Raw genomic sequence first — 26,980 nt, 5'->3', positions numbered from 1 at the left:
CAGCACCAAAAATGAGCTAAAAACAGAAGATTACAGATAAGCCTCAACAATGAATTATAAAATCACAATGTTCAGAGTTTACTTTGTCCCCCACTTGGTCTCGACAACAGCGTCCATCTCTTGTTCTTCTCAGAAATGTGTTTTGGTTGTAGCAGCGCACACAGTATATGTTTAAATTAGGGGTGGGACTTTAACGCGTTAATTTTGATTAATTAATTACGAGGAAAATAACGAAATAAAAAATTTAACGCATTTTAACTGCACTTTGCACCATGGAAAGTTTCTCAGTGCATGAGTTCCAGGCGTACAGATTATAACGACACACAGTGTGATGAACATGATGGAGATGACGGAAGAGACTACGCTGGTGGAAGGGAAATTTAAATACAAGAAACTTCCAGATGGAAGTACAAACAAAAATGTTGTTATTTGCACTTTCAGCAGGAAGGAGTTTGTTTATCACAGGAGCACTTCCACCGTTCGTTACCAACTCAACGCAAAACATGTTGGGGCTAGTGCGCGGGTCAGTGATGTTAACAGTACAGTGATCCCTCGCTTTTGGCGGGGGATGCGTTCCAAGACCACCCGCAATTAACGAATTTCCGCAAAGTAGAGGAAAGATACTTTTTATGTATTTAACGAGTATTTGGACTTTTAAACCCCTCCCTGTTACTGTTAACACCCCACCCTTTCCATTAAACAGTCGTTCTATAATGTTTTTCAGCTGGAACTACATGTGATATCCTACCAGTTTCTATAATAGAGTCATTCCTAAGCTGTGATTCAGCGTAAGTAAATTTCACTCGGATGTGGACGTGAACAACACGTGTACTGTACGTAAGAAACACTTGTAAATGATATATTGTGTCACCCACAGGCCCAGTCTAATAAAAAAAACCGCGAAGTAGCGAGGGATGACTGTAACGTAAACAGTGTCGCCACTCAACACTCGACCACATGTCGGGGCTCACATTCAGAAACAAAATGTCAAAGTCCACGTCAGACAAACTGACCAAGTCACTGGGAGTAGACTGGTGGGAAAATAAACAAGATTTAGAATTTAAGCTTATGTTCGTTGATTCATTCATCAACCAAACTTCAATCAATAATTCTCATGCTGAATATTGAAATGTGATTAAAATGTGATTAATTTCGATTTATTAATTACAAAGCTTCTAATTAATTAGATTCATTATTTTAATCAAGTCCCACCCGTAGTTTAAATGCGCTCATACTTGTCTTCAAACAACTCCTGCTGCTGTTATTCATTCCCAAATCTGCACTGACCCTAACCCATGTTCATCTAATCCTCGTTGACATGTTTCAAAAAGAGTCTTTAATTTCGCTGACGGGGTCCGTTCACATATGTTCTAATGAAAGCGAAGAGTGTACAAATACAGAAAGACATAGTATACGAAGTGTTGGAGGCATTGGTGTAGTATCTATAAATAATTACATACATTAAGACACTGAAAAATGATTAATGACCAAACCGACCGACAACCAATCAAATTAAAGGGTGGTGGTCTCCGCTCGGGACAGTGATGCATAATTCTATTTGGTCAAACAATGCTTTCAGACATGAAACTCAAACGTTTATCCCGTATCAGCCCTCACTTTAAAAGGTTTTTTACCGTCCCTGGTGTGTGTACACACAATTAAACCGTTTCTGCTGAAAGTTAAGTCATAAAACACTTTAACATTGGAAAAAGTCAACGTTGTGTAAGGCTGACTTATGCTGACACAGAGACAATTACAGTACAGTTCATACTACTGAACAAGGGTGCTTTTACATACGCCTGTTTGATCCATTTCCATATGAGACCCTGTACTGAGAAATGCGTGGCTTTAACAAACAAACCCCAAAAAAATGCTGGTAAAAGCCAGTGGCACTGATTTAGACATGCACCAGTGAACCAAGGTTTATGAAGCTGCAGTAACTGAAGATGCATGGAACTTCCCACTTCTAGAAAAGAAAAAGAAATGCAAACCTTATGGATAACGGAAACACAATGTACCGTGTGTATTCTCTGTGTATAATGAGTGTAGTGAACGGCACCAGGGAAGTGAAACTTCATATGTGAAAACACCCTACCAGAATTTGAAGGCAGTATCATTGCAGATGTCTGTTATCAAATTCAATAAACAAAAAGAGCAATAAGAGACTAAAATTTCCCCGTTGGGGAAAAGTAATCTATGCTATACATTAGCGTCTAAACGACTAAACTTGAAGAAGAAGGCATGGATTGTTTCACAATCGAATCTAAATGTAATATATTATTATAATCCCTTTGTAACCCTAAAAAAAAAGCAATTCCATTCTCACTTTCTTTCCTTTTAAGCCTCAGACTCAGACTGGTCTGTGGTGACACTCCCATTCTGTTCCCCTACAACTGACTGGTCCTGGGTATCTGTGACTCCACCCACAATAAACGTCGGCCCACCTCCTTCTTTCCCACTAACGGATTCAGAATCTGTCGGCTTTTTTGATTGCTCTGTAAGGTTAGGCCCCTCCCACTTCTCTTCGTCTAGTCGACTGGAGATTGACCAGTAGAGGTGAGCTTCCAGGCGAGCGGCAGCCAAAGCCAGTTCTCGTGCTGAGCAGGAAGGTGTGTCCACCTGAGAGAGAGAGAGAGAGAGAGAGAGAGAGAGAGAGAATGAGAAGGCACTTGATTTTTGCCCTTTAACCACAGGGCCTAAAATACACTACACATTTTTTATATTTTTGCAAGAAACATGCACTGTGATGTTTTCTTATTTTTCATCACTTTTTCATAGTTTTTTCCTTCATTACACTTTTTACTGCATGGACAATTTGGCTTTAGGTGCAAAAACTAAGGGCAGCTGTGAAGGAGTTTTCAGAAACAGCTGAAAGGTCTAGTCCGTGGTTGTGCATAAAGACAACACAGATTACTTGGGGAAATGCACTGTAGAGGTAGCACTTAAAGCACATAAAGTTCACATGGAACTGGTGGCACTGAGCATGCATTAACGGTGCCAGTGGGGCTTAGTACAGCCTTAGTCACCAGGGAGGCCAATGTGGATTTACGGTTGTTGATGCATAAGGGTGGACTGTAAAGCTTGGATGTGGTGGGACTGGGACACTAGACTTCACTGTTGAGCCTTCTGGAGGTGTTGTGGGTTTAATTCAGCAAAACACTGATGCCTACCTGATGACCCCTGTGAATAGCTAATGATGCAGTGGGTGGACTGGGTGCTCATGGGCTGGACTCAATGACTATCCATGAGTGGTAAGGACAGCTAGCGGCTGATCGAATCATTAACAGCCACAGCAACATGAGAGGTTAGGTGTAGGATTTAAACAACAGAAATTTTGTGTATGTCATGAGTATTTTCTTTTCAATGGAATTGACTTCAAGAATCACAACAAACCAAGAATAAATGTATTAAAAAGTTATAGAGAGATAGGGACAATGAATGTATTTTAACTCAGTTTTTAAGTCACACAAATGCAATTTCAGGATGAATTTTATGTGAATTATTGCATTAGTTCATATCATCACTGTCCAAAACATGTATCTCCATTTTTGCAGATTTTTAGTTTACTGCATCATCCAGCACCTGTCCTTAACATCAAAATCAAAATGCTCCAAAATAATATATATATAATTTTTTTACATTAACTTTAATACATTGATAAGTTCTGAAGGTTTATTCCTTCTTCTATAAAGTTGCTATTTTGGGAGATACATGTGATTTTGGGAGATACATGTGATGACAGTGATGATGCGTACAGTGAAATATCTGTTTTTTTACCTCAAAGGTGTGATGGAAGGCTCCATAGTCTACATCAAAGAACCCCTCAGCCAAGGACATCATTGGGCTGAACCTGTGACCCCACATCACTTCTTCTGCCAAGTAAGAGCTTCGTGCTTGGCATGTCATACCTGTTTATTAGACAAAAAAACAGACAAAAAATAGATGGGGAGACAAAACTGATCAGTGTTTTTCTTTAATTCATCTGAAGCTTTAATATGTGAGACACCTTTCAAAATACTGTCATTTGATTAAAAGTAGATTAGCTGCTGGCAAAGTCAAACTTAAGAGAATACATTCATTCATTCATTCATTATCTGTAACCCTTGTCCAGTTCAGGGTCGCGGTGGGTCCGGAGTCTACCTGGAATCATTGGGGGCAAGGTGAGGACACACCCTGTAGGGGGCGCTAGTCCTTCACAGGGCAACACACACACACACACACACATTCACTCACACACTCACACCTACGGACACTTTTGAGTCTCCAATCCACCTACCAACGTGTGTTTTTGGACAGTGGGAGGAAACCGGAGCACCCGGAGGAAACCCACGCAGACACAAGGAAAACACACCATACTCCTCACGGACAGTCACCTGGAGTGAGGCGCTAAGAGAATACAGTACTGTGCAAAAGTCTTAGGCACTTAAGATTATTGTTATTACTTAAAGTCGTTTATCTTCTCAATAAATGTGGTGCTTGTATAAAATTATAAATGATTACAGTAAGAAAAAAACAAATATATTAAAAGTAAACGGATATTTTTTTCTAAAATATAGTAGATATGTGGTGAGCGAGAGTAAAGAACAAAGTTTGTTTCCAGATAGTTTGTTTGACCAAATGGAGTTTGAAATCAGCTAAAATTCAGATAAAATAACTCTTTAAATCTCTTTTTCAGAGGTGTCTAAAACCTTCACACAGTACTGAATGTGTTTGTCTCACCTGTAGCTTCCACCATGCCCTCCAGAATAACAACTATCTCAAAGTCTTCTTTCTCCAACTGCGACTGAGACATGTCCCAGAACGGGGAGCGAGAATCAATCTCGTGAGAGATGACCAGCGGCGAGACCAGAAACAGACGATCATCCCCCGTCTCAAAGCCCACACTGATATCTGTCTGATCCAGAGGAATAAACTCACCTAAGGAGAAATAAAGAGAGGAAACAAGAGAACATTTAATAAGGACCTAGTAGGACAAGATGTCCTATCATTCTTTCAAAAAGGTATAAGAATGGCAGAAAATGTGAGGAGTGTGGTGTGTTAACCCTGTGTCTGTGTGGGTTTCCTCCGGGTGACTGTCTGTGAGGAGTGTGGTGTGTTCTCCCTGTGTCTGCGTGGGTTTCCTCCGGGTGACTGTCTGTGAGGAGTGTGGTGTGTTCTCTTTGTGTCTGCGTGGGTTTCCTCCGGGTGACTGTCTGTGAGGAGTGTGGTGTGTTCTCCCTGTGTCTGCGTGGGTTTCCTCCGGGTGACTGTCTGTGAGGAGTGTGGTGTATTCTCCCTGTGTCTGCGTGGGTTTCCTCTGGGTGACTGTCTGTGAGGAGTGTGGTGTGTTCTCTCTGTGTGTCACACCTTGACACTTTCTGCTTGTTTTCCTCCTTCCATGTGGCTCTGTTTGTTGTTTTCCTTCTCCTCACATGGCTTTGTTTATGTTCACTTTCTCCGCCTTTGTCCCGCCTATGTTCCGCCTTCTTTTCCCCTCGTTATCCGTGTCAGGTGTGTCTAGTTAAGTTCGTTTATTTAAGCCCTCTTCCCTCACTTCCTGGGATCGGTCATTTTGGTTTGTTCATTTGAGTTTGAGTGTTCTCGTTGCTTGGTGTGTTTCTTTGTTTGTTTCATTGTGAATTGTGTTTCTCTGGCTTGTTCTGTTTTCCAATTGTTTTCGTAGTCTGTTTTCTCTAGCTCGTTTATCGTTGTCTCCTGCCTGTTTCCTGCTCATTCCCATGTTTATCGTTAATGTTATTTCGTGTTTCTCTTCTAGTTCGTTTGTTTTGTTATTTCATTATTAAAGTCTGTGTTGTAGCGAGTGTGTCCGCCTCCCTGAAGCTACTCATCACACCACCCTGACACTGTGTCTGCGTGGGTTTCCTCCGGGTGACTGTCTGTGAGGAGTGTGGTGTGTTCTCCCTGTGTCTGCGTGGGTTTCCTCCGGGTGACTGTCTGTGAGGAGTGTGGTGTGTTCTCCTTGTGTCTGTGTGGGTTTCCTCCGGGTGACTTTCTGTGAGGAGTGTGATGTGTTCTCCCTGTGTCTGTGTGGGTTTCCTCCGGGTGACTGTCTGTGAGGAGTGTGGTGTGTTCTCTCTGTGTCTGCGTGGGTTTCCTCCGGGTGACTGTCTGTGAGGAGTGTGGTGTGTTCTCCCTGTGTCTGTGTGGGTTTCCTCCGGGTGACTCTCTGTGAGGAGTGTGGTGTGTTCTCCCTGTGTCTGTGTGGGTTTCCTCCGGGTGACTGTCTGTGAGGAGTGTGGTGTGTTCTCCCTGTGTCTGTGTGGGTTTCCTCCGGGTGACTCTCTGTGAGGAGTGTGGTGTGTTCTCCCTGTGTCTGTGTGGGTTTCCTCCGGGTGACTGTCTGTGAGGAGTGTGGTGTGTTCTCCCTGTGTCTGTGTGGGTTTCCTCCGGGTGACTCTCTGTGAGGAGTGTGGTGTGTTCTCCCTGTGTCTGTGTGGGTTTCCTCCGGGTGACTGTCTGTGAGGAGTGTGGTGTGTTCTCCCTGTGTCTGTGTGGGTTTCCTCCGGGTGACTCTCTGTGAGGAGTGTGGTGTGTTCTCCCTGTTTGTGTGGGTTTCCTCCGGGTGACTGTCTGTGAGGAGTGTGGTGTGTTCTCCCTGTGTCTGCGTGGGTTTCCTCCGGGTGAGAACACAGTGAGAACACACCACACTCCTCACAGACAGTCACCCAGAGCGGGAATCAAATCCATAATGTCCAGGTCCCTGGAGCTGTGTGACTAACGTGCTGCGCCACCGTTTAATATTTACATTATAATAAATTATAATGAATTCTAATATTTCAAAATCAAAGCAAGTATCCTGTCACTGTCAGATCAAGTATCACTACAGATATTCACACCCATCTGACTTACACTACTATTTGAGTTAAAAACAAAGAGTAGATAACAGAATATTCCAGCAGGTGGCTCCATTGTATTCTGAACTTTTTGCTCGTGAGCCATTGCAGTTGATGCCTTTGATTTGATGTTAATGTTTTGTAGTCTAGATGATGTTATAGCTGATGTCTCACCCTCTTGGGTCTGTTTGGATTTGATGAGTTTGGCTCTCATGTTTGCTCCTACAATGTGTGAAGATCTTAAATCCCCGACTCTGAACATCAGACACAGCTTATCGTCCCGCAGAGAGATGACCGCGTTCCGGGAAAACACAAGTGTCTCTGCCCGCTTGTTTGGCTGAGAGATCTTCACAAACATGCATCCCACCTGAGAGAGAGAGAGAGAGAGAGAGGGGGAGAGAGAGCGAGAGAGAGAGAGAGAGAGAGAGAGAGAGAGAGAGGGACAGATTACAACAAAGAGATACATACAGAGATGTTCACTTAGATGTCTGTCTAGTCAGGTGCAACATTACAACAATGAAAATGCCAAAAAAAGCAGGCTTCTGAACTGAAATTCATTCATAAGCAGCGTGAATGGCTGTTCAAAACGTAAACAGCTTTTATATATCGTCGCTGCCAAAAGAGAATACAGCACCTCAAAAAAAAAAAACATTTAAATAAATAAAATTAGAAAAAAAAAACCCACACAATTTTCAGTGGAAGTCACTGTAAAAACCTGAATTCCAATTCATTCTGGAGCATTCCTATTGATCAAATCTGCTGCCATTTAGATGCATGTTTTTCCTCGGACAGCATCTATATCATCTTTGAGGCTTTTATAAACTTGTTATATGTTTTCAGTTAAAGAAGTTAAAGGTGATGCTCATGATGTTAATGAAAAACACTTTTTTATATAAATCTCAAGGATGTTTCCTCACCATTCTCCAGCTCTGCAGTCTGTCTCCGAGTTCAAAACTGGTCTAATGTGGATACAAATCCCCATTGTCAGTAAACTGCTAAAAACATCCTGCCTGTGTCTGGTTTGCGAGGCTTTCTCTGTCTGCTGTCCGTCAGAAAGGAGGAATCTGGACAACGAATACATCTCCAAACTTTGAAAAGCGTGAACCAAGACGAAGATACGGCTCTATTCCTGCTCCACGGGTGGGTGATACTGATTTATTTCTGCAGTTTGGAAATGTTTTCGAATTTGGAATCACTCAGCTAACTGAGTTACAGGAGGTGACAAAACAAAACAAATGAGTTTCCGTGGTAACTCAAAGAGTGAATAAAAATAAAAACTTACAGATAAATTAAACATCAGCCATGAAAACACAACAGTCATATTTCCCTCAAACACACTGCTCCACATTAAAAGACGCAGAGCTTCTGAACTTAAACAAACCACAGAGAGCAGCATTTCCTCACAACCCCCTTTAAATCAGCTCATAGACAGTCACCCGGAGGAAACACACACAGACACAGAGAGAACACACCACACTCCTCACAGACAGTCACCCGGAGGAAACCCACACAGACACAGAGAGAACACACCACACTCCTCACAGACAGTCACCCGGAGGAAACCCACGCAGACACAGGGAGAACACACCACACTCCTCACAGACAGTCACCCGGAGGAAACCCACACAGACACAGGGAGAACACACCACACTCCTCACAGACAGTCACCCGGAGGAAACCCACGCAGACACAGAGAGAACACACCACACTCCTCTCAGACAGTCACCCGGAGGAAACCCACGCAGACACAGGGAGAACACACCACACTCCTCACAGACAGTCACCCGGAGGAAACCCACACAGACACAGAGAGAACACACCACACTCCTCACAGACAGTCACCTGGAGCGGGAATCGAACCCACAACCTCCAGGTCCCTGGAGCTGTGTGACTGCGACACCTACCTGCTGTGCCACCATGCCGCCCAAATTATTATTATTATTTTACTTATTTATTTATTTATTTATTTATTTATTTATTTTTGTGCTGTTTGTTGCAATGATGGAATCCACAGTTGAAGCTTTTATTCAAATACAGTCTTTAAATTTAATGCAGTCTTCAAACACATTTCTGTCAGCAGAAAAGACAGGGATGTCATGCAAATGGAAAGATACGTTTACCCTTGAGAGCCCAGTACAAACAGACCCAGGATCCATACGCTGTGTGAACAAAAAGAGGCTGAGAGTGATATGATTATATTCAGTTGTGTGCAAATAGTGCAACTCCCATGGTCTTTTTTCATTACCAGCAGAGTTCTTCACATGGAAATCAGGTTATTTTTAGGTTGAGGGTCTGTGAATGCTGTGTTCGCGATTAATTTTATTTAATAACTGAGTGTAATACACACATTCTGATGAAATGTTTTGGTCTATTTTTATAAATCAATAACAAAACATGCTGCTTTTAAATGGAAATCATTCTTTTGATTTATTTAAGCAAAGTAAACAATTAAAGTTAAATATAATAACCTTTATTTTTAACTTTAATTCTTTGAAAACTCCAACACTGTCCTTTAATGGAAAATGCATGCCCCTTTCAATCAAGTGATTTCAAAGCATTACTTATTTCTGTGTTTCTGAAGTGTGTGTGTGTGTCTGAAGTGTGTGTGGGTGTGTGTTCTAGATTACATGGGTGAAATACAGCCTCAGGAAAAGACATTAAACCAGGACAAGACAAATTAACTAAATTCACACACACACACACACACACAAACACACACACACACACACCTTTGGTCACAAACTCATTATAACCTCAGATCAGGTACAGAGACTGAATGATGTTGTAAAATATTAAATTAAGTTTAGAGAAAAAAATGAAGGACAGAGATAATGGGATAGAGATTATAAGAAAAGAAGAGGTATAAACAAGAGGAGAGGCAGAATGAGAAATCCCCTCGTTTTAAAATGTATGACTCATTTGGCTCGTCTGAAATAACTCTCTCGCTCTCTCTCTCTCACACACACACACACACACACACACAATTTGTTGCCACTTTGGAGAATCTGAAGATGAAAGAGAATCGAGTGAGATGAAAAACAGAACCTATTCTCTCACCCACAGCGCAGAAAATTAATCCAATATGAAAAATTATACAGCCGTATTTACAGAACGAGAGGGAGAGAGGTGGAGAAAACAGAGAGAAATAGAAGTGCATCTGGTGCAGGGATATGGTGTGAAGTTGAAGTGTTAACTGTCAAATTAATATTAATGCTTTCACCCTGAATACTACGCAACTCCACTCCAATATGTTAATCACTGCGCTGATGAGTATTTATGAGGTGTCCCTGTAGATTCATGCAGCAGGTGAATTCCAATATGGAAAATACTGCATTTTGCCACAATTTACAATTTAAATACACAGTCGTCTGTCAGAGGTTTTGTGGCAGGCTTCACGAGCGCAGAGTGTGTGTGAGACAAGGCCATACAAATAATTTATGAAGTGGAAAAAAAAGGGCTAGTCTCCATCAGCCTTTGGCCCAGCAACTTTCCTTGGGATCAATAAACCCTTGGATTTGTTTTATTTAAATCCATCCATCCATTCATTATCTGTAACCCTTATCCAGTTCAGGGCTGTGGTGGGTCCAGAGCCTAGCTGGAATCATTGGGCGCAAGGTGGGAACACACCCTGGAGGGGGCGCCAGTCCTTCACAGGGCAAAACAGACACACACACACATTCGCTCACACACTCACACCTACGGTCACTTTTGAGTCGCCAACCAACCTACTGACGTGTGTTTTTGGACTGTGGGAGGAAACCGGAGCACACGGAGGAAACCCACGCAGACACAGAGAGAACACACCACACTCCTCACAGACAGACACCCGGAGCAAACCCATGCAGACACAGCGAGAACACACCACACTCCTCACAGACAGACACCCGGAGGAAACCCACGCAGACACAGAGAGAACACACCACACTCCTCATAGACAGTCACCCGGAGGAAACCCACGCAGACACAGAGAGAACACACCACACTCCTCACAGACAGACACCCGGAGCAAACCCATGCAGACACAGCGAGAACACACCACACTCCTCACAGACAGACACCCGGAGGAAACCCACGCAGACACAGAGAGAACACACCACACTCCTCATAGACAGTCACCCGGAGGAAACCCACGCAGACACAGAGAGAACACACCACACTCCTCACAGACAGACACCCGGAGCAAACCCATGCAGACACAGGGAGAACACACCACACTCCTCACAGACAGACACCCGGAGGAAACCCACGCAGACACAGAGAGAACACACCACACTCCTCACAGACAGTCACCCGGAGGAAACCCACACAGACACAGGGAGAACACACCACACTCCTCACAGACAGTCACCCGGAGGAAACCCACGCAGACACAGAGAGAACACACCACACTCCTCACAGACAGTCACCCGGAGCGGGAACCAGCCCACAACCTCCAGGCCCCTGGAGCTGTGTGACTGCGACACCTACCTGCTGCACCAGTCTTACTTAAATGTAAAATTGTATTTTCCTGTAAATTTTACAGCCCAATTTCCATTTAGTGAAGTTATATTTAAGGTTTTCTTATCCACTTTTGCAAGTGCAACACACACTAATGCCCAACCACACAGATGAGGATTCAAACACTCATTTTAAAACAATCTAAAAGCCTGTAAAAAGCAGTTTGGGACAGCTCTAATATGAACCAATCAAGCTTCATGAGTCCCTCATCCCCAGTGTTGGGTCGTGACTCTGTTTGTAACCACTTCTTTTTCATTGCATTTATCTGTGTAAATGATTACATTCATTTTATAAGAATGTGTGCACTAAAAACTAAAGTTATACATAATATACATCATTTCCACATGAAGAAGTGGGATCATTTTGAGAGACAAGTTTGTGTCAATGTTTAATATTCTTGTGGAATTATGTACATCTTTCATTTAATGCGTTTTCAGTGTATGAGTGTCTGTGTCTTCTTACCATAAAGGCATTGACCATAGAGCCGAGTATGGCTTGCAGTAACAGAAGCATGGTGCCCACTGGACACTGGTCAGTGATGACGCGATGGCCATAGCCAATGGTGGTCTCGGTCTCGATGGAGAAGAGGAAAGCAGAGATGAAGCCGTTAACATTATTCACACATGGGGTCCATGTCTCATCTTCCAAATGATCCAGATCCCCCTTGAGAGAGAGAGAGAGAGAGAGAGAGAGAGAGAGAGAGAGAGAGAGAGAGAGAGAGAGAGAGAGAAAGGACAGGGAGAGAGAGAGAGAGAAAGGAGAAAGAGATAGAGAGGGAGAGAGAGAGAGAAAGGAGAGAGAGAAAGAGAGAGAGGGGGGAGAGAGAGAGAGAGAGAGAGAGAGAGAGGACAGGGAGAGAGGGAGAGAGAAAGGAGAAAGAGATAGAGAGGGAGAGAGAGAGAGAAAGGAGAGAGAGAAAGAGAGAGAGGGGGGAGAGAGAGAGAGAGAGAGAGAGAGAGAGAGAGATAAAGGGGGAGAGAGAGAGAGAAAGGGGGAGAGAAAGATAGAGAGGGGGAGAGAGAGAAAGGACAGGGAGAGAGAGAGAGAGAAAGGAGAAAGAGATAGAGAGGGAGAGAGAGAGAAAAAAGAGAGAGAAAGAGAGAGAGGGGGGAGAGAGAGAGAGAGAGGACAGGGAGAGAGGGAGAGAGAAAGGAGAAAGAGATAGAGAGGGAGAGAGAGAGAGAAAGGAGAGAGAGAAAGAGAGAGAGGGGGGAGAGAGAGAGAGAGAGAGAGAGAGAAAGGGGGAGAGAGAGAGAGAAAGGGGGAGAGAAAGATAGAGAGGGGGAGAGAGAGGGGGGAGAGAGAGAGAGAGAGAGAGAGAGAGAGAGAGAGAGAGAGAGAGAGAGAGAGATATTTCGGTTTGTGAATATGTGATAGAACCAAAATATCATAGTCAAGGTTAAGGATATAAAATACGGCAGAAATATGTGAAAATACACAATAGCACCCCCATAAGGAGCAGTGACTAAATGTGAGTATTTGACAAATTGTGCCCCTTGTGGTCCAATTCCTAACCATGATTGAGTATGTGTGTACATGGGCGAGCGAGTGAGTGAGTTACAGTCCAGTTCCATGTTGTGCTTCACACTTAAAAAACAGCTATAACTACACATGCAAATATTTTTTATAGCGAGTAGCCTATTTTATATCATGTACGACACGTTCAAATTTACTTTAATTCTACGGTTGGACCCGGTTTCTAATGTACAATCTATCAACAATATGTCACTCAGGAGCCCTAGATCCAGTCTCTGGCCTTGACCAGTTGATCCATAAACACTGAATTAATGCTAATACCCTTCCAGTGTAAGAGATCAGTGCATCACTAATACACTCAGAATAACAGATAACTCCGGTTATATGTTATTTATTCAGCAGCCAATCAGCACTGTTTATACTAGGGTTCTCTTGGCTGTGGAACACAGAAAACGGGACTGAAATCCTCTGACATTATGTTTAATATATTCTGCTGAACAGTAAGTTAATAATACAATAAAGAGTTTGTTTTAATGGGGCTTTTAAAGAGGAGATAACAGAGAGAGAGAGAGAGAGCAAAAGTAGGAGTGTGTTGTGTTGCTGTTCTCTGGATCTCACCCACTCAGATGACTGCAGGTTAATCTCAGGTGGTTAGGCGCATGTGTGTATGCTTTACGTGTTTGTGCATGATATTAGCTCTGTGTCCATGTGCACGTGTAATTGTTTGTTTGTGTCCTCCATACCTGAGGAAAACCCTGAGGAATACACTGACTCAAATCCAACTATGATACACTCACAGCTACACATATGTTAGTGTCCATCTGCTGTGCCTGAGATATATACTGCTCTGTCTGCATGTAAACTAAGCAGCGGAGTTAGGCAGGAGGCCTGGGAAATGTTTAAAAACAACAACCGCTATATTATCTTCTTACAGAAAAACATTATAAATTACACTGGCCACCCGTAGGCACCCTCCCACATGTGAGACCTACTTTCTATTCTATCTTTAGCTTCTATGATTTTCACCTGATACAATGCGCTAAAGCATGGAATAATACGGTAAATATTTAATGACAAATATGTAGTAAATAATGTACAATGGAGTAAGCGAACACCTTTTTGTAATAAACTATTCCATCCAGTTTTAAAGTGTTGACCATAAACGGGCCACGTTTTATTTCTTAATTCTTCCCATCTGTTAAAAAACACCAGATAAGATTTGATCTTTTTGCTCCTGAGCTCCCCCTACAGTTTAACAGTGCAATGCACTGTCCTGAAATCAAAGGGAAAGGGGGGGGGGTGTTTCCTGTTACATAGTGGAGTTTCTGCAGTTCTGAGCCAAGGGGAACAAAGACAGAGGCTCTATTCTTCCTTTTACAGGTCAATGAAGCATCACAACAATTTTAAAACTGCCTTTAAATCATGCAAAGGCAATTCTGCACACAAAGTCCATATCTGAGACTTTTTGTTTTTAAGTGGCACCCCCTCTAGGGGGAGTACCTGCCTTGCACCCAGTGATTCCGGGTAGGATTCGGACCCACCATGTCCGGGATAAGCAGTTCCAGACAGTGAATGAATGAATGAATGAATACATAATTAGAAACTTAAAAGCTAATGTAGTTTAGTCATCGTTATCCAAAGTAATTTATAAAATACAGACAATAGGCTATAAACTAAGTGTCCTCTCTGTGAGCATGTACGCTCTGGGCCCATTTACACACCTGCAGTATGCGATAAGGTACCAGATCGCTCCAAAGAAGAGCCAGGTGACAGCGTACGCCATGACAAACACAAAGAGTGAGCATCGCCAGTTCAGGTCCACCAGCGTGGTGAAGATGTCTGTCAGGTAGCGGTACGTTTCCCGCATGTTCCCATGCTGCACGTTACAGCGGCCATTCTTCTCCACATAGCGCTGCCGCTTACGCTTACTGCGACCTACAAAAGAGAGAGAGGGGAGGGATGTAAATACAGAGAAAAGGAGAGAGCCAGAGCCAAAAAGAGAAAAATAGAAGCGGTCAGAAAGAGAAATCATAATGGATGTCAAGCGTAAGAGAAGAGAGTCAGTGGGAGAAAACAGAGCGAAGGGTAGAGAATGTGGATGAAGAAAGACATAAAGCACAGTTACATCACACTGATTTTTCGTCACATTTCCGCTCATACACATGGTGACAGAGCAGCAGAATAGGCCCCAAGTCCACGTCCTAAATGATCTGATTCTGCAGTGGGGAGGAAGCAGCAGCTGCAATTTTTGAAAATATGGTGCAGGTTTAATTCTGGTTATGCATCATATCGCTGTCATGAGCTCATCTCTGAATAATAATAACTTTATACAAGAAGGAGGAGGCTGATTCTTCATGAGAATAACTACGTCTGTACAAATCTGTTTTGTAGGGAACATAGGGGTTTGCAAAATAAACAGAGATGCATTGGACAGTGTATTATACCATTTGTACAATAAAGTTATGATAAAACAAAAATTCATGGTATGACATAATTATAAAAACATTTCATTCATTCATTCATTATCTGTAACCCTTATCCAGTTCAGGGTCGCGGTGGGTCCAGAGCCTACCTGGAATCATTGGGCGCAAGGCGGGAATACACCCTGGAGGGGGCGCCAGTCCTTCACAGGGCGACACACACTCACACATTCACTCACACCTACGGACACTTTTTAAGTCGCCAATCCACCTCCCAACGTGTGTTTTTGGAGCTGTGTGACTGCGACACTACCTGCTGCGCCCTTATAAAAATTATTTTTTTATAAATTATTACATTAATAATAAAAAAAATATAAAGTAATAAAAACTAACACACATCGTAGAAGTGTTTTCTTTAGACTTGAATACAAAATTAAGTTCACTCCAGCTGTTACGTGTATTTTACCTTTACATGGAGAACACACCACAAAATTGTGTACAAAATCAGGAGGTTCAAATCTCTTACCCCAGCCAAACCTTCCCCGTTCCTGCACCACCACCTGAATCTTTTTCCGCGGCTGATTGGCTTGTGCCTCTCTTGCAGCCATTTTGTCTTGGAAGGACATGTTGTTATTTGTGGACGGCTGTGGTGGTGGGGACGTCTCCGTGGTAACCACATGTCCGAGCTCCTCCGATACGTTAAAGACGCCGGTGGTGGGGGCATCTTCTTTGGCCTCCTGTGCAGGCTCCTCCCCCTTCTCTGGGACCGGCAGAGAAAGGGACTCTGGGCGGGAAGCAAAGGTGGAGTCTTCTAGTGCCATCTGTATGTTTGTGTGTGTGTATCTGCACGTGTGTATATGTGAGGCTGGGTGTTGGCGCGTGTGTGTGTTGGTGGGCGGACAGCTATGCGTGTGTCCCAACGTGTTAATGATCTCTCTCGGTTATTCTCAGTTGCAGAGGCTCGTCCGCGCCAATTTGCCTCCTGCATAGAAACAGAATGGAAAAGAAACACATCAAAGAAAACTGATTAGTCAGATAGGAGAGTTTCCACAAAGCACTGAGCACAGTGTTTCCTTGAGCAGCTTGTCGTTGTTCAGAACATATTTATAGCAGGCCATTAAAATGAGCCACGGTGTCATCGGCCCTAAAAAGAGCCTTGCTCCAAAGCCGTAGATGGTAATGGTTGCTGTGATCGTGTAGAAGGTGAGTGGAAAGCATTGCAAAGAATGATCGGCGCTGACAAAACATGATCTTATCTTTTCTTCCTGCAGTGGAGCTGGATGTTTGGTTTAACTAAATGTTGTGGATAATGGTAGGTAAATGTAGTTGATCTCATTTCTGCCAAAGAGCAGCTGTATACCACTGCTGACAGAGCTGTAAATTATCACCACAGGGCTCGGTCATATGTCGAAACATTCTCTCTCGTTTTCATTACTTAGTTTCTTTATTTATTTACATTTGTCTAAGGTTTTTGAAGTTGGAACTGAAAGAAATACAATGTTTATCTTAAACTGCAATAACATTGTATCTGTTCACTGAGTCACTGTGAATAATTAAGTGAAACAGCTCATTCTACAACTGCCACAACAACCCTTTAATGTTTTCTTTTCCTGTACTCGTAAAACTTTGAAAATTAGCCAATAATGAACTAGGCATCAACGAACTACTAAGCTGTTTTTAATTAAAGATTAAGAGGAGCATACTACCAAGCTCAAGCTATTCAAACACTCAACTGCACTTAATAAATACAGAGCGAAACATATGGCACCACACAAGGTGTGAATGGGCTATTTCAGGATTGATTTGTTACAGGATTCTTCTTTTAAGATACGATCCGGCATTTACTGTAGGGGGAGTCACGGCGGAACAGCAGGTCGTGTCTCTGTCACAGCTCCAGGGACTGTCTGTGAGGGGTGTGGTGTGTTCTCCCTGTGTCTGCGTGGGTTTCCTCCGGGTGACTGTCTGTGAGGAGTGTGGTGTGTTCTCTCTGTGTCTGCGTGGGTTTCCTCCGGGTGACTGTCTGTGAGGAGTGTGGTGTGTTCTCCCTGTGTCTGCGTGGGTTTCTTCCGGGTGACTGTCTGTGAGGAGTGTGGTGTGTTCTCTCTGTGTCTGCGTGGGTTTCCTCCAGGTGACTGTCTGTGAGGAGTGTGGTGTGTTCTCTCTGTGTCTGCGTGGGTTTCCTCCGGGTGACTGTCTGTGAGGAGTGTGGTGTGTTCTCTCTGTGTCTGCGTGGGTTTCCTCCGGGTGACTGTCTGTGAGGAGTGTGGTGTGTTCTCCCTGTGTCTGCGTGGGTTTCCTCCGGGTGACTGTCCGTGAGGAGTGTGGTGTGTTCTCCCTGTGTCTGCGTGGGTTTCCTCTGGGTGACTGTGTCGCACTGTGAAGGATGTATTCCTGCCTTGCGCCCAATGATTCCAGGTAGGCTCTGGACCCACCACGACCCTGAACTGGATAAGGGTTACAGACAATGAATGAATTGTTGAACAGCTGTCAATACCACAATGGCGTTTCTAAAAATAATTAAGGAAGCTTTGGGAATATCTGTCACTGAAATATTTTTGTGTTTCTTTGCTCACTACAGATATTTTCTAACAATTTGATCAGCAGCAGACTCCACTAACTTATTTACAATTTCTACATTATATTAGATGAACAATTTCTGATAGCATTTCATGTTAAGTATCAAGGGAGGTGGGGGCGAGGGGGTGGGGTGAAAAACCCAAGACCTCAATTGCAGGTGTGATGCATCGATCGAAAAGGCAATATCCAATAATAATAATAATACAAAGAACAGAAAAAAAAGCAGAAGCGGAAAGAAAATCTCTGCTAGAGACTTTTAAAGAAACTTTTAAAAATGACATCACAACAATAGAAGATAAATCTAAAAGATGTAATTTACTGACTTCGCTGAACAAACATTCTCTGTTTTTGTGGGTTTTGGGTTTCTACACTATTTCATAGTTGTACTTTTATTTTATTTACAACGTTTTGTTTACTGACAGTTTGTTGTTTGTTTGTTTTTCAGAACATTGCCAGTGCCCTGAATTTCATTATCAGTGAGCTCTCTCATTTTGGTGCATCACATTCTCTTTGTAATACGTGTAGATGGTGTGTGTTCTGTGTGCTCTATGTTAACTAGAGATTTTGCAGGATTTTGACCAATTTCTGGAGCGTCCAGTACAGTGCACCTGTCTCCATGTGTGTGCTTTATGGTCTATTCATGATACAGAACAAACATATTCATGTGAATAACGCAGGCTGGTCTTTAACTCACATTACAGATCTACCAGTGTGTTTTCATTATATCGCAATTAGTCTCACCATCACATGTATAATATCAGTGCTAATATTTGTCCATATTTTATGGCATGTGTACAACTGAGGTTGAGGAAATGAAACGGACATTTCGCAGTCTCTCTTTAAAATGCTCCCTCTGTTTATCTCTCTCTCTGTGATAAATCGGCTCTGTTTATCTCTCTGTGTCCACCTCTTTGTGTCTGAGACCTTTATCATCATAAGAGGAAGTTAGAGCGGCCAGAGGCTGTGTCTCTCTCTCTCTTCGTCTCTTTTCATGAGCTCCCACACACCAGTTACTCCCCGAGATGCTCTTATTATATCAATATTGATTATTCTATAATCTGCACCATGGAACACTATGGCACTGTAGCTTTCTGTCTGCGTATTTCACTCTATATCTATGTGCGATCATGCTCCTCACTGTGTGTGTGTGTGTGTGTGTGTGTGTGAGCGTGTTTATTTTAGGGACAAAACAATGTGATGTCCAGCTTGCTTCTATATATAGCACAGATGTTTTAGCTGGCGTAATTGCGCCTACTCATGCATCGACCACAGTCCCGATGCCAGTGTGCTCATGTGTGTGTGCTTGTGCATCTGTGTACACACTAGTCTAAGGTCAATAGCAAACATTACTGAATATTAGCTTCATTTAATTTCTGACATTTTGAGAATTGTGATGTGTGTGTGTTAGATTCTGTTAATTATTTTTTTCTCACCTTCTATTGCTTTGCGTTCCTATAAAGGGGACATTCATTCATTCATTTATTCATTTATTCATTTATTCATTGTCTGTAACCCTTATCCAGTTCAGGGTTGCGGTGGGTCCAGAGCCTACCTGGAATCATTGGGCGCAAGGCGGAAATACACCCTGGAGGGGGCGCCAGTCCTTCACAGGGCAACACAGAGAAACACACATATTCACTCACACACTCACACCTACGGACACTTTTGAGTCTCCAATCCACCGACCAACGTGTGTTTTTGGACTGTGAGCACCCAGAGGAAGCACACCCGGAGGAAACCCACGCAGACACAGAGAAAACACACCACACTCCTCACAGACAGTCACCCGGAGGAAACCCACACAGACACAGAGAGAACACACCACACTCCTCACAGACAGTCACCCGGAGGAAACCCACGCAGACACAGAGAAAACACACCACACTCCTCACAGACAGTCACCCGGAGGAAACCCACACAGACACAGAGAGAACACACCACACTCCTCACAGACAGTCACCCGGAGGAAACCCATGCAGACACAGGGATAAAGGGGACATAATAATAATAATAATAATAATAATTCTGTACATTAGCACATTGATGTGGGGCTCTGGTGCTTTGAAGTAAAACCATTTCCATTTATTGTGGTCGGTCTACTTCTGAAAACATGAAATAAAATCAGTCATTGATTATGTCTGACTGTTACACAGAGTGTTGAGGCTTTAGAGTTTCCCCACCTCCTTGTCTGAGTCTGTCCAATCACGGCGCTGGATGTGCTTTTTCATGTTAGAGCACGAAGATTAGAATAAACTGAGCCAAATATTAAATATTGTGAAAAAAGAGAACAAAGAGAACCGAGCAAAACTGTATAAAAAGCAGAGCTCCTGCACAAAACAATGCCCAAGACATTTAATTAAGAACCTTGAAAAACTGGAAAAGGGGTTACATACGTCCTTAATTCTTACATACAGCTTAATTCTGTGCACGACACTAATACCACTTTAACTCCTCCATCAATCCAATCTTAAACCAACAGGTCACAGCTGTGTCCTCCAACAAACGCTGCTCCCAAAGGAGCCACTGACATTATGTTCCCATGCTTTCACACAAACAACTAGCACTTTAGCTGTCTCTGTAATTAATTTTCAACCGTCCACTCCACTAAGGAAGGTATATTCAGAGGAACGCAACTGAGAAAGACTTGTTCTTTAACTGAAATTCCAAGAAATATATAAATAAATAAAAATACGACTAGATATCAATAAACTACAACAATAAAATACAACTAGACTTAATAAAAATCAGTCGACGTCTGGTAGAGGACCTTCAAATAAAGGTCTTTGACAAAGAAGAGAAAATACAGCCCTTTTCTTGCGTCAGATCTGAAAAAAATAACGTGCTTATGTTCATCCGTCCACTGTGAGAAGATACCTCCACAGTATGGGTCTGAAAGGCTGAAGAGCTGTGAAGACGCTGTTATTAAGGAAATAAAACAGGGCTGTCGCAATAACCGCTACACGCTAACATGTTATTGACCAATCAGCTGCAAGGAACCGCAAGACACTGTCACCTTCACGATGTATACGTGTTTTTCTTTTTTTCCCAGCTTCCAGTTTCCCAACTGCTGGCATCTGAACTACCGTGGACCAGTCTTTGTTTTATAAACGGACGCAAACTTAGTTGCAAAACCAAATTCAGCTTGGCTAGTTACGTATCGTCCAGCTATCGAAGCCCAACTGCCTCCAGCACAGAGTCATGGAGCCGGCCGAATACAGGAGATTCCTTCACTGAGACCGCCCTAAAATAAAATACAAACAATTCTTCCAAACCCCCAACGCCGGAGCTGAGAATGTGTCAAATGCATTTGGTGTTATATGGATAGCCAGGAGATAAAAATGCCACACTCTATGAATCTATCCTTGCATTGTTTTCTTTTTTAAACATTGTGCAAGACTCTTGGAAAGAAAGGAAGCTGTAATAAAGGTAAAGAAAGAATAATGTAAGGGCTTGTTTAAATCTGCGACACTGAAAAATGAGGAACTGAATGGCCATTTTGAGCAGAAATAGAATAAATGAAACATCACCTTCAAGATCACAACTAAATTATTGATTTTGTTATAAATTAGTTAGTAAAAGCCTATTAGAAATCATCACACAAGCTTTGTACAGCGATGCTGAGTTAATGTCCAGCTCGGAAAACGCAGGCAGACGTTGAGATGAGCTGAAATCTCTTCCCGTTGTCCCTTCTGGAGGTTCTAAATTTGGGTTGTCAACTGATGAACACATGTGCCCTTGCACACACACCCACAACAACACACACACTCGCACAGAGATGCACACACACACACACACGGCCATAAGGGCAAACCAACACTGAGGGACTCTGAATATGAAACTTACCCAATGGGCTTAATCAGACTTGCCCCAATTATAGTATTAAATTTAGACAATTCCAATAATGGTGTGTGTGTGTGTGTGTCTGTGTGTGAGAGAGTGTCTGTTTAGGGGATGTAGCAATGTGCAGTGTCCTGAAAGCATTTTAAATAAAAAAAAAAAATAATTAAATGTCAGAATGTAAGAAAAGACCCTAATAATGTGTAAAAACTCTCCTGGAAGGTGAAGGGGAAGGAGAAAGAGAAAGAGAAGTTATTGCCTGTGGCAGTGTTCAAGGCAGCAATTATAAAAATTTTGACTTCTTGTCCTGAAAGTAGCTCCGAAAATCATCTTGAACCAATGTCTCAGAATACTGACTCAATGTTTCAGATTACTGACTCAATGTCTCAGATTACTGACTCAATGTCTCAGATTACTGACCCAATGTCTCAGATTACTGACCCAATGTTTCAGAATACTGACTCAATGTCTCAGATTACGGACTCAATGTCTCAGATTACGGACTCAATGTTTCAGATTACTGACTCAATGTCTCAGATTACTGACTCAATGTCTCAGATTACTGACCCAATCTTTCAGAATACTGACTCAATGTCTCAGATTACGGACTCAATGTCTCAGATTACGGACTCAATGTCTCAGATTACTGACTCAATGTCTCAGATTACTGACCCAATGTTTCAGAATACTGACTCTGTCTCAGATTACTGACTCAATGTCTCAGATTACTGACTCAATGTCTCAGATTACTGACCCAATGTCTCAGATTACTGACCCAATGTTTCAGAATACTGACTCAATGTCTCAGATTACGGACTCAATGTCTCAGATTACTGACTCAATGTCTCAGATTACTGACTCAATGTCTCAGATTACTGACCCAATGTTTCAGAATACTGACTCTGTCTCAGATTACTGACTCAATGTCTCAGATTACTGACTCAATGTCTCAGATTACTGACCCAATGTCTCAGATTACTGACCCAATGTTTCAGAATACTGACTCAATGTCTCAGATTACGGACTCAATGTCTCAGATTACGGACTCAATGTCTCAGATTACGGACTCAATGTTTCAGATTACTGACTCAATGTCTCAGATTACTGACTCAATGTCTCAGATTACTGACCCAATGTTTCAGAATACTGACTCAATGTCTCAGATTACGGACTCAATGTCTCAGATTACTGACTCAATGTCTCAGATTACTGACCCAATGTTTCAGAATACTGACTCTGTCTCAGATTACTGACTCAATGTCTCAGATTACTGACTCAATGTCTCAGAATACTGACCCAATGTTTCAGATTACTGACCCAATGTCTCAGATTACTGACTCAATGTCTTAGATTACTGACTCAATGTTTCAGAATACTGACTCAATGTTTCAGAATACTGACTCAATGTCTCAGATTACTGACTCAATGTCTCAGATTACTGACCCAATGTCTCAGATTACTGACTCAATGTCTCAGAATACTGACTCAATGTCTCAGAATACTGACCCAATGTCTCAGATTACTGACTCAATGTCTCAGATTACTGACTCAATGTCTCAGAATACTGACCCAATGTCTCAGAATACTGACCCAATGTCTCAGAATACTGACTCAATGTCTCAGAATACTGACCCAATGTCTCAGAATACTGACTCAATGTCTCAGAATACTGACCCAATGTCTCAGAATACTGACTCAATGTCTCAGAATACTGACCCAATGTCTCAGATAGCACATGAATATGCAGAATGTTAGTTCTCTTCCATCTTTTGTTGGTTCTTTCATTTTAAGAGTGTATATATATTTTTCTTGAGCTAGTAATAATATATTCTGAGAATAAGGCGATGTGTCGAGCTACTTGTTTTAAATGTCAGTGATTCTGTCAGGTTAATAACCAATATTCTGAGAATATGTGTCATTTCAGCGTGCATACTCCAGCATTCTAAACACAGAGGAATAAAAAACAAGAACCCAGTGGTAAACAACATGATTTATTACGATGTTACACACAACAAATAGTCTGAGGAATGTGTAGGTGTGTGTTTACGTGTGTTTATGTGTGTGTGTGTGTGTGTGAGAGAGAGAGAGAGAGAGAGAGAGAGAGAGAGAGAGAGCATTTACTTAGCCTAATTTGTTTATTTGGTTTCTATGTGTAATTATTTTCCAGCCTCATTCATAAAAGATTAATGCAGCAGTTCGGCTGTAAATGGAAGCAGAACGCATTGCTTAAAGCTGAGAGAAGATTGTGCACACCTTCGGGAAGCTGGAACCCAAGAGGAAGCTGATACACCTGCAAACACACACGTTGGTTTATCGTGCATTGAGGCCATTTCCATCCATTTGGTGGAGTTACTTTTACTAATATCAGCTACTAACCTGATCTCCACCATAACCTTAACTTAAATATGCCTTCACCTTTACATGTAATCATTATGTTGTGGGGACCTGTCCCCACAAAGTGTGTGTGTAAATAGGTTTAGACCCTATAAAGTGAGATATATTCAAGGTATACACACATATATGCACTGTACACACACACACACACACACAGAGCACAAAAGAGCAGAGGGGCCGGTCACACAGCTGCACCATCATCTCCTACTGAACCTGTCCTCACACCACAACAATAACCAAAACAACGAGGGCCTTCCTCACCTCTGTGTTCCTCAGACTTCCTCCTCAGACCGTTATAATCCAGTTCTGAACGCCTTTTCCTCTGTTTTCAGCCGCGTTTAACCCTGGCCTTCCCCGGTTCACGTCGTACTGACGGACCCCGTCATGTCGCCGCTGTCCGCGGAGACCGAGCCTTCGCCGTGAACAGAACCCCGCTGCCGCCGCCTCCTCCTCCTCCTTCTTTTCTCCGAGAGCCGGCGCCGAGCTGAAACTTGTCGAGTGCCGCGGCTCCGAATCCGAGCGCTGTTTAAAATGGAGGCGCTGCGCCGCTGCCTCACACCGGAGTGAAGTGAAGGAGCTCGAGCTGATTCACCGGCGCGAGAGCTGTGTGCGCGCGCGCAGGTGGCGGCGTGTGTGTGTGTGTGTGTTTCGCTTTTTGTGCGGATCAGATGTCCTCATGATGATGGGAAAAATACTGACGTCGTGGCAACGTTTTGACATTCTAGGGACTGTTCGCTACCATTTACAACCGCTGTCTGAAACGTAAACAACAAAAATATTTTTAGGTCGATGTTAAACTACAAAATCCTCTGTAAACACAAGCAACCTAGTTTACGTTTACATTAATGGAAGAGGTCCTTGTACAGCGTTTTTAGGCTACGCTCTTAAAGCAGTGTTGGGAGTCTTGCCCATGGAACCGGTCACGTGATATACTTACCCAAGAATTACACCTAGCCCAGTAAACAATTAGCCGTTGATTCAACGTTGAAATAATTAAAGACTGCCGTCTAATCAACGTTTTCTTAAGGTTGAAAATGAAAGTTGAAAAGACGTCCAAACACAGACATTAAAAAAAGACGACTATTAGACGTCTTTTGGACATTCACTGACGTTATTAATTGGTCCCGAAATAAATTACTTGTATAAAACGCGTTTTGGACGTCCACTGACGTTATCGATTGGTCACCACTTGATAACTAACTTATTAAGATGGATTTTGGACGTCCATTGACGTTTAAAATATGTCATTGACGGACAGACTACTTTAGACCTATTTTGAACGTCCAGGGACGTTCCTTGTTTATTTACTGGGAGTCTACTTCTGTCTAGAAAGCAGCAGTATTATCCACTATAACACAATATTAGTAAATATAAATTAATAAGATGATATTATGTGAATAGTGATGAGATTTGTTGTTTATTTTATACATGTGTATTTTTAAAGCCCAGAGGGTGTGGTGGCGCTACACAAACACACCTTGAACCTTCTCTGCCACACAGCTGCAGGACCTCGGGGTCCATTATGTACTCTGTTGTGTTTAGTGTCCTCTCCCTGTGTCTGCATGGGTTTCCTTCAGGTGCTCTGTGTTTGTCCAACAATTCATTAACACATGCTGTTAGGAGGTCTGGCTATGTGAAATTCCCCACAGGTCGGGGTGTTTGTGTGTGTGTGTGTGTGTGTGATGCCCTGTCCAGGGTGTGTAGGCCCCAGATCCATTGCAGCCCAGATCAGGATGAAATGGCTGCAGTAGATCAATGAATAAAAAATGAATGTGTAAAGCCCATTACCAACAATGAAAGAAAATGACTTCTACTGTGGATGTGGTGAGGATGGAGTTATTAATTATTAAAGGGCAAAGGACTATTAATAGTGTTACCCTTAAGAAAAATGTACTGGTGAAATGCACTGAGCAATTTATGAACATTCACAACAAGTTCTTACCTTCCTTAAGGAGAATCAGAACGATCAGTGCACGTATACAGTACAGTATGTAAGTCCTTAAAAGCATTGCCTCTAATGCTGTGTGTTAGTGTTTAGAAAGTAAATGGGTATAGAATAGCGTTTGTAGCAATGTTTGCATAGACTATTGTTCTTATTTATTGTCTTTGTTATCTATTTGCACCACTGTCTGCTCTCATGAGTTCATGTAACACCGATGTAAATAAAAAGCATTGACGTGCAACATGTCTTCACTCAATACTCAATACCTCTCAATACAATGGTAATACATCATCACAGCGTTCGGTCCTGCCCTGAGATCAGGGGAGCGCACAGGCTTTAGCCAATGATTACTATCATTTTCACACTGACCTGTCCATTTAGAGATCTCTTGGCCCCTCTTCTCTTGGTATATGTCACACACACACACACACACACACACACACACACTTATTTGAGTACATTTATGGTGGTAGATGCCTTCTATGTCCATGTCATTTTTTTCCACATCTCTGTAGATCAGTGCCTATTTTTAGCCAGCAACATTTATCATTTAACATTTGCTGATATTTATCCTGTAGCTCTAAATGACCATCACAAAGACCTTTCATTGTTATTTATTATAGAAAGAACAGGTTAGTGTCGCAGTCACACAGCTCCAGGGACCTGGAGGTTGTGGGTTCGAGTCCCGCTCCGGGTGACTGTCTGTGAGGAGTGTGGTGTGTTCTCTCTGTGTCTGCGTGGGTTTCCTCCGGGTGACTGTCTGTGAGGAGTGTGGTGTGTTCTCCCTGTGTCTGCGTGGGTTTCCTCCGGGTGACTGTCTGTGTGGAGTGTGGTGTGTTCTCTCTGTGTCTGCGTGGGTTTCCTCCGGGTGACTGTCTGTGAGGAGTGTGGTGTGTTCTCTCTGTGTCTGCGTGGGTTTCCTCCGGGTGCTCCGGTTTCCTTCCACACTCCAAAAACACACGTTGGTAGGTTGATTGGTGACTCAAAAGTGTCCGTAGGTGTGA

The 26,980-nt window shown here is 42.7% G+C and overlaps 1 protein-coding gene across 1 annotated transcript; it reads right to left on the bottom strand.

The window, feature by feature from the left end:
- Positions 1–957: 957 nt before the first annotated feature.
- LOC136675405 (G protein-activated inward rectifier potassium channel 3-like) lies at positions 958–24,886 on the bottom strand. Its single transcript, XM_066651934.1, has 8 exons — positions 24,296–24,886; positions 15,753–16,208; positions 14,524–14,741; positions 11,793–11,993; positions 7,008–7,200; positions 4,720–4,917; positions 3,778–3,908; positions 958–2,619 (listed from the first exon to the last, which is right to left on the bottom strand). The coding sequence occupies exons 2-8, from the start codon at positions 16,045–16,047 to the stop codon at positions 2,338–2,340; spliced, it is 1,518 nt and encodes a 505-aa protein (XP_066508031.1). The 5' UTR covers positions 16,048–16,208; positions 24,296–24,886; the 3' UTR covers positions 958–2,337.
- Positions 24,887–26,980: the final 2,094 nt, after the last annotated feature.

This window comes from Hoplias malabaricus, chromosome X1 (genome assembly GCF_029633855.1).
Source record: "Hoplias malabaricus isolate fHopMal1 chromosome X1, fHopMal1.hap1, whole genome shotgun sequence".
Taxonomy (NCBI): domain Eukaryota; kingdom Metazoa; phylum Chordata; class Actinopteri; order Characiformes; family Erythrinidae; genus Hoplias; species Hoplias malabaricus.
Note: the sequence above shows the minus strand (reverse complement) of the source record. Positions and strands in the feature narration are given on the sequence as shown.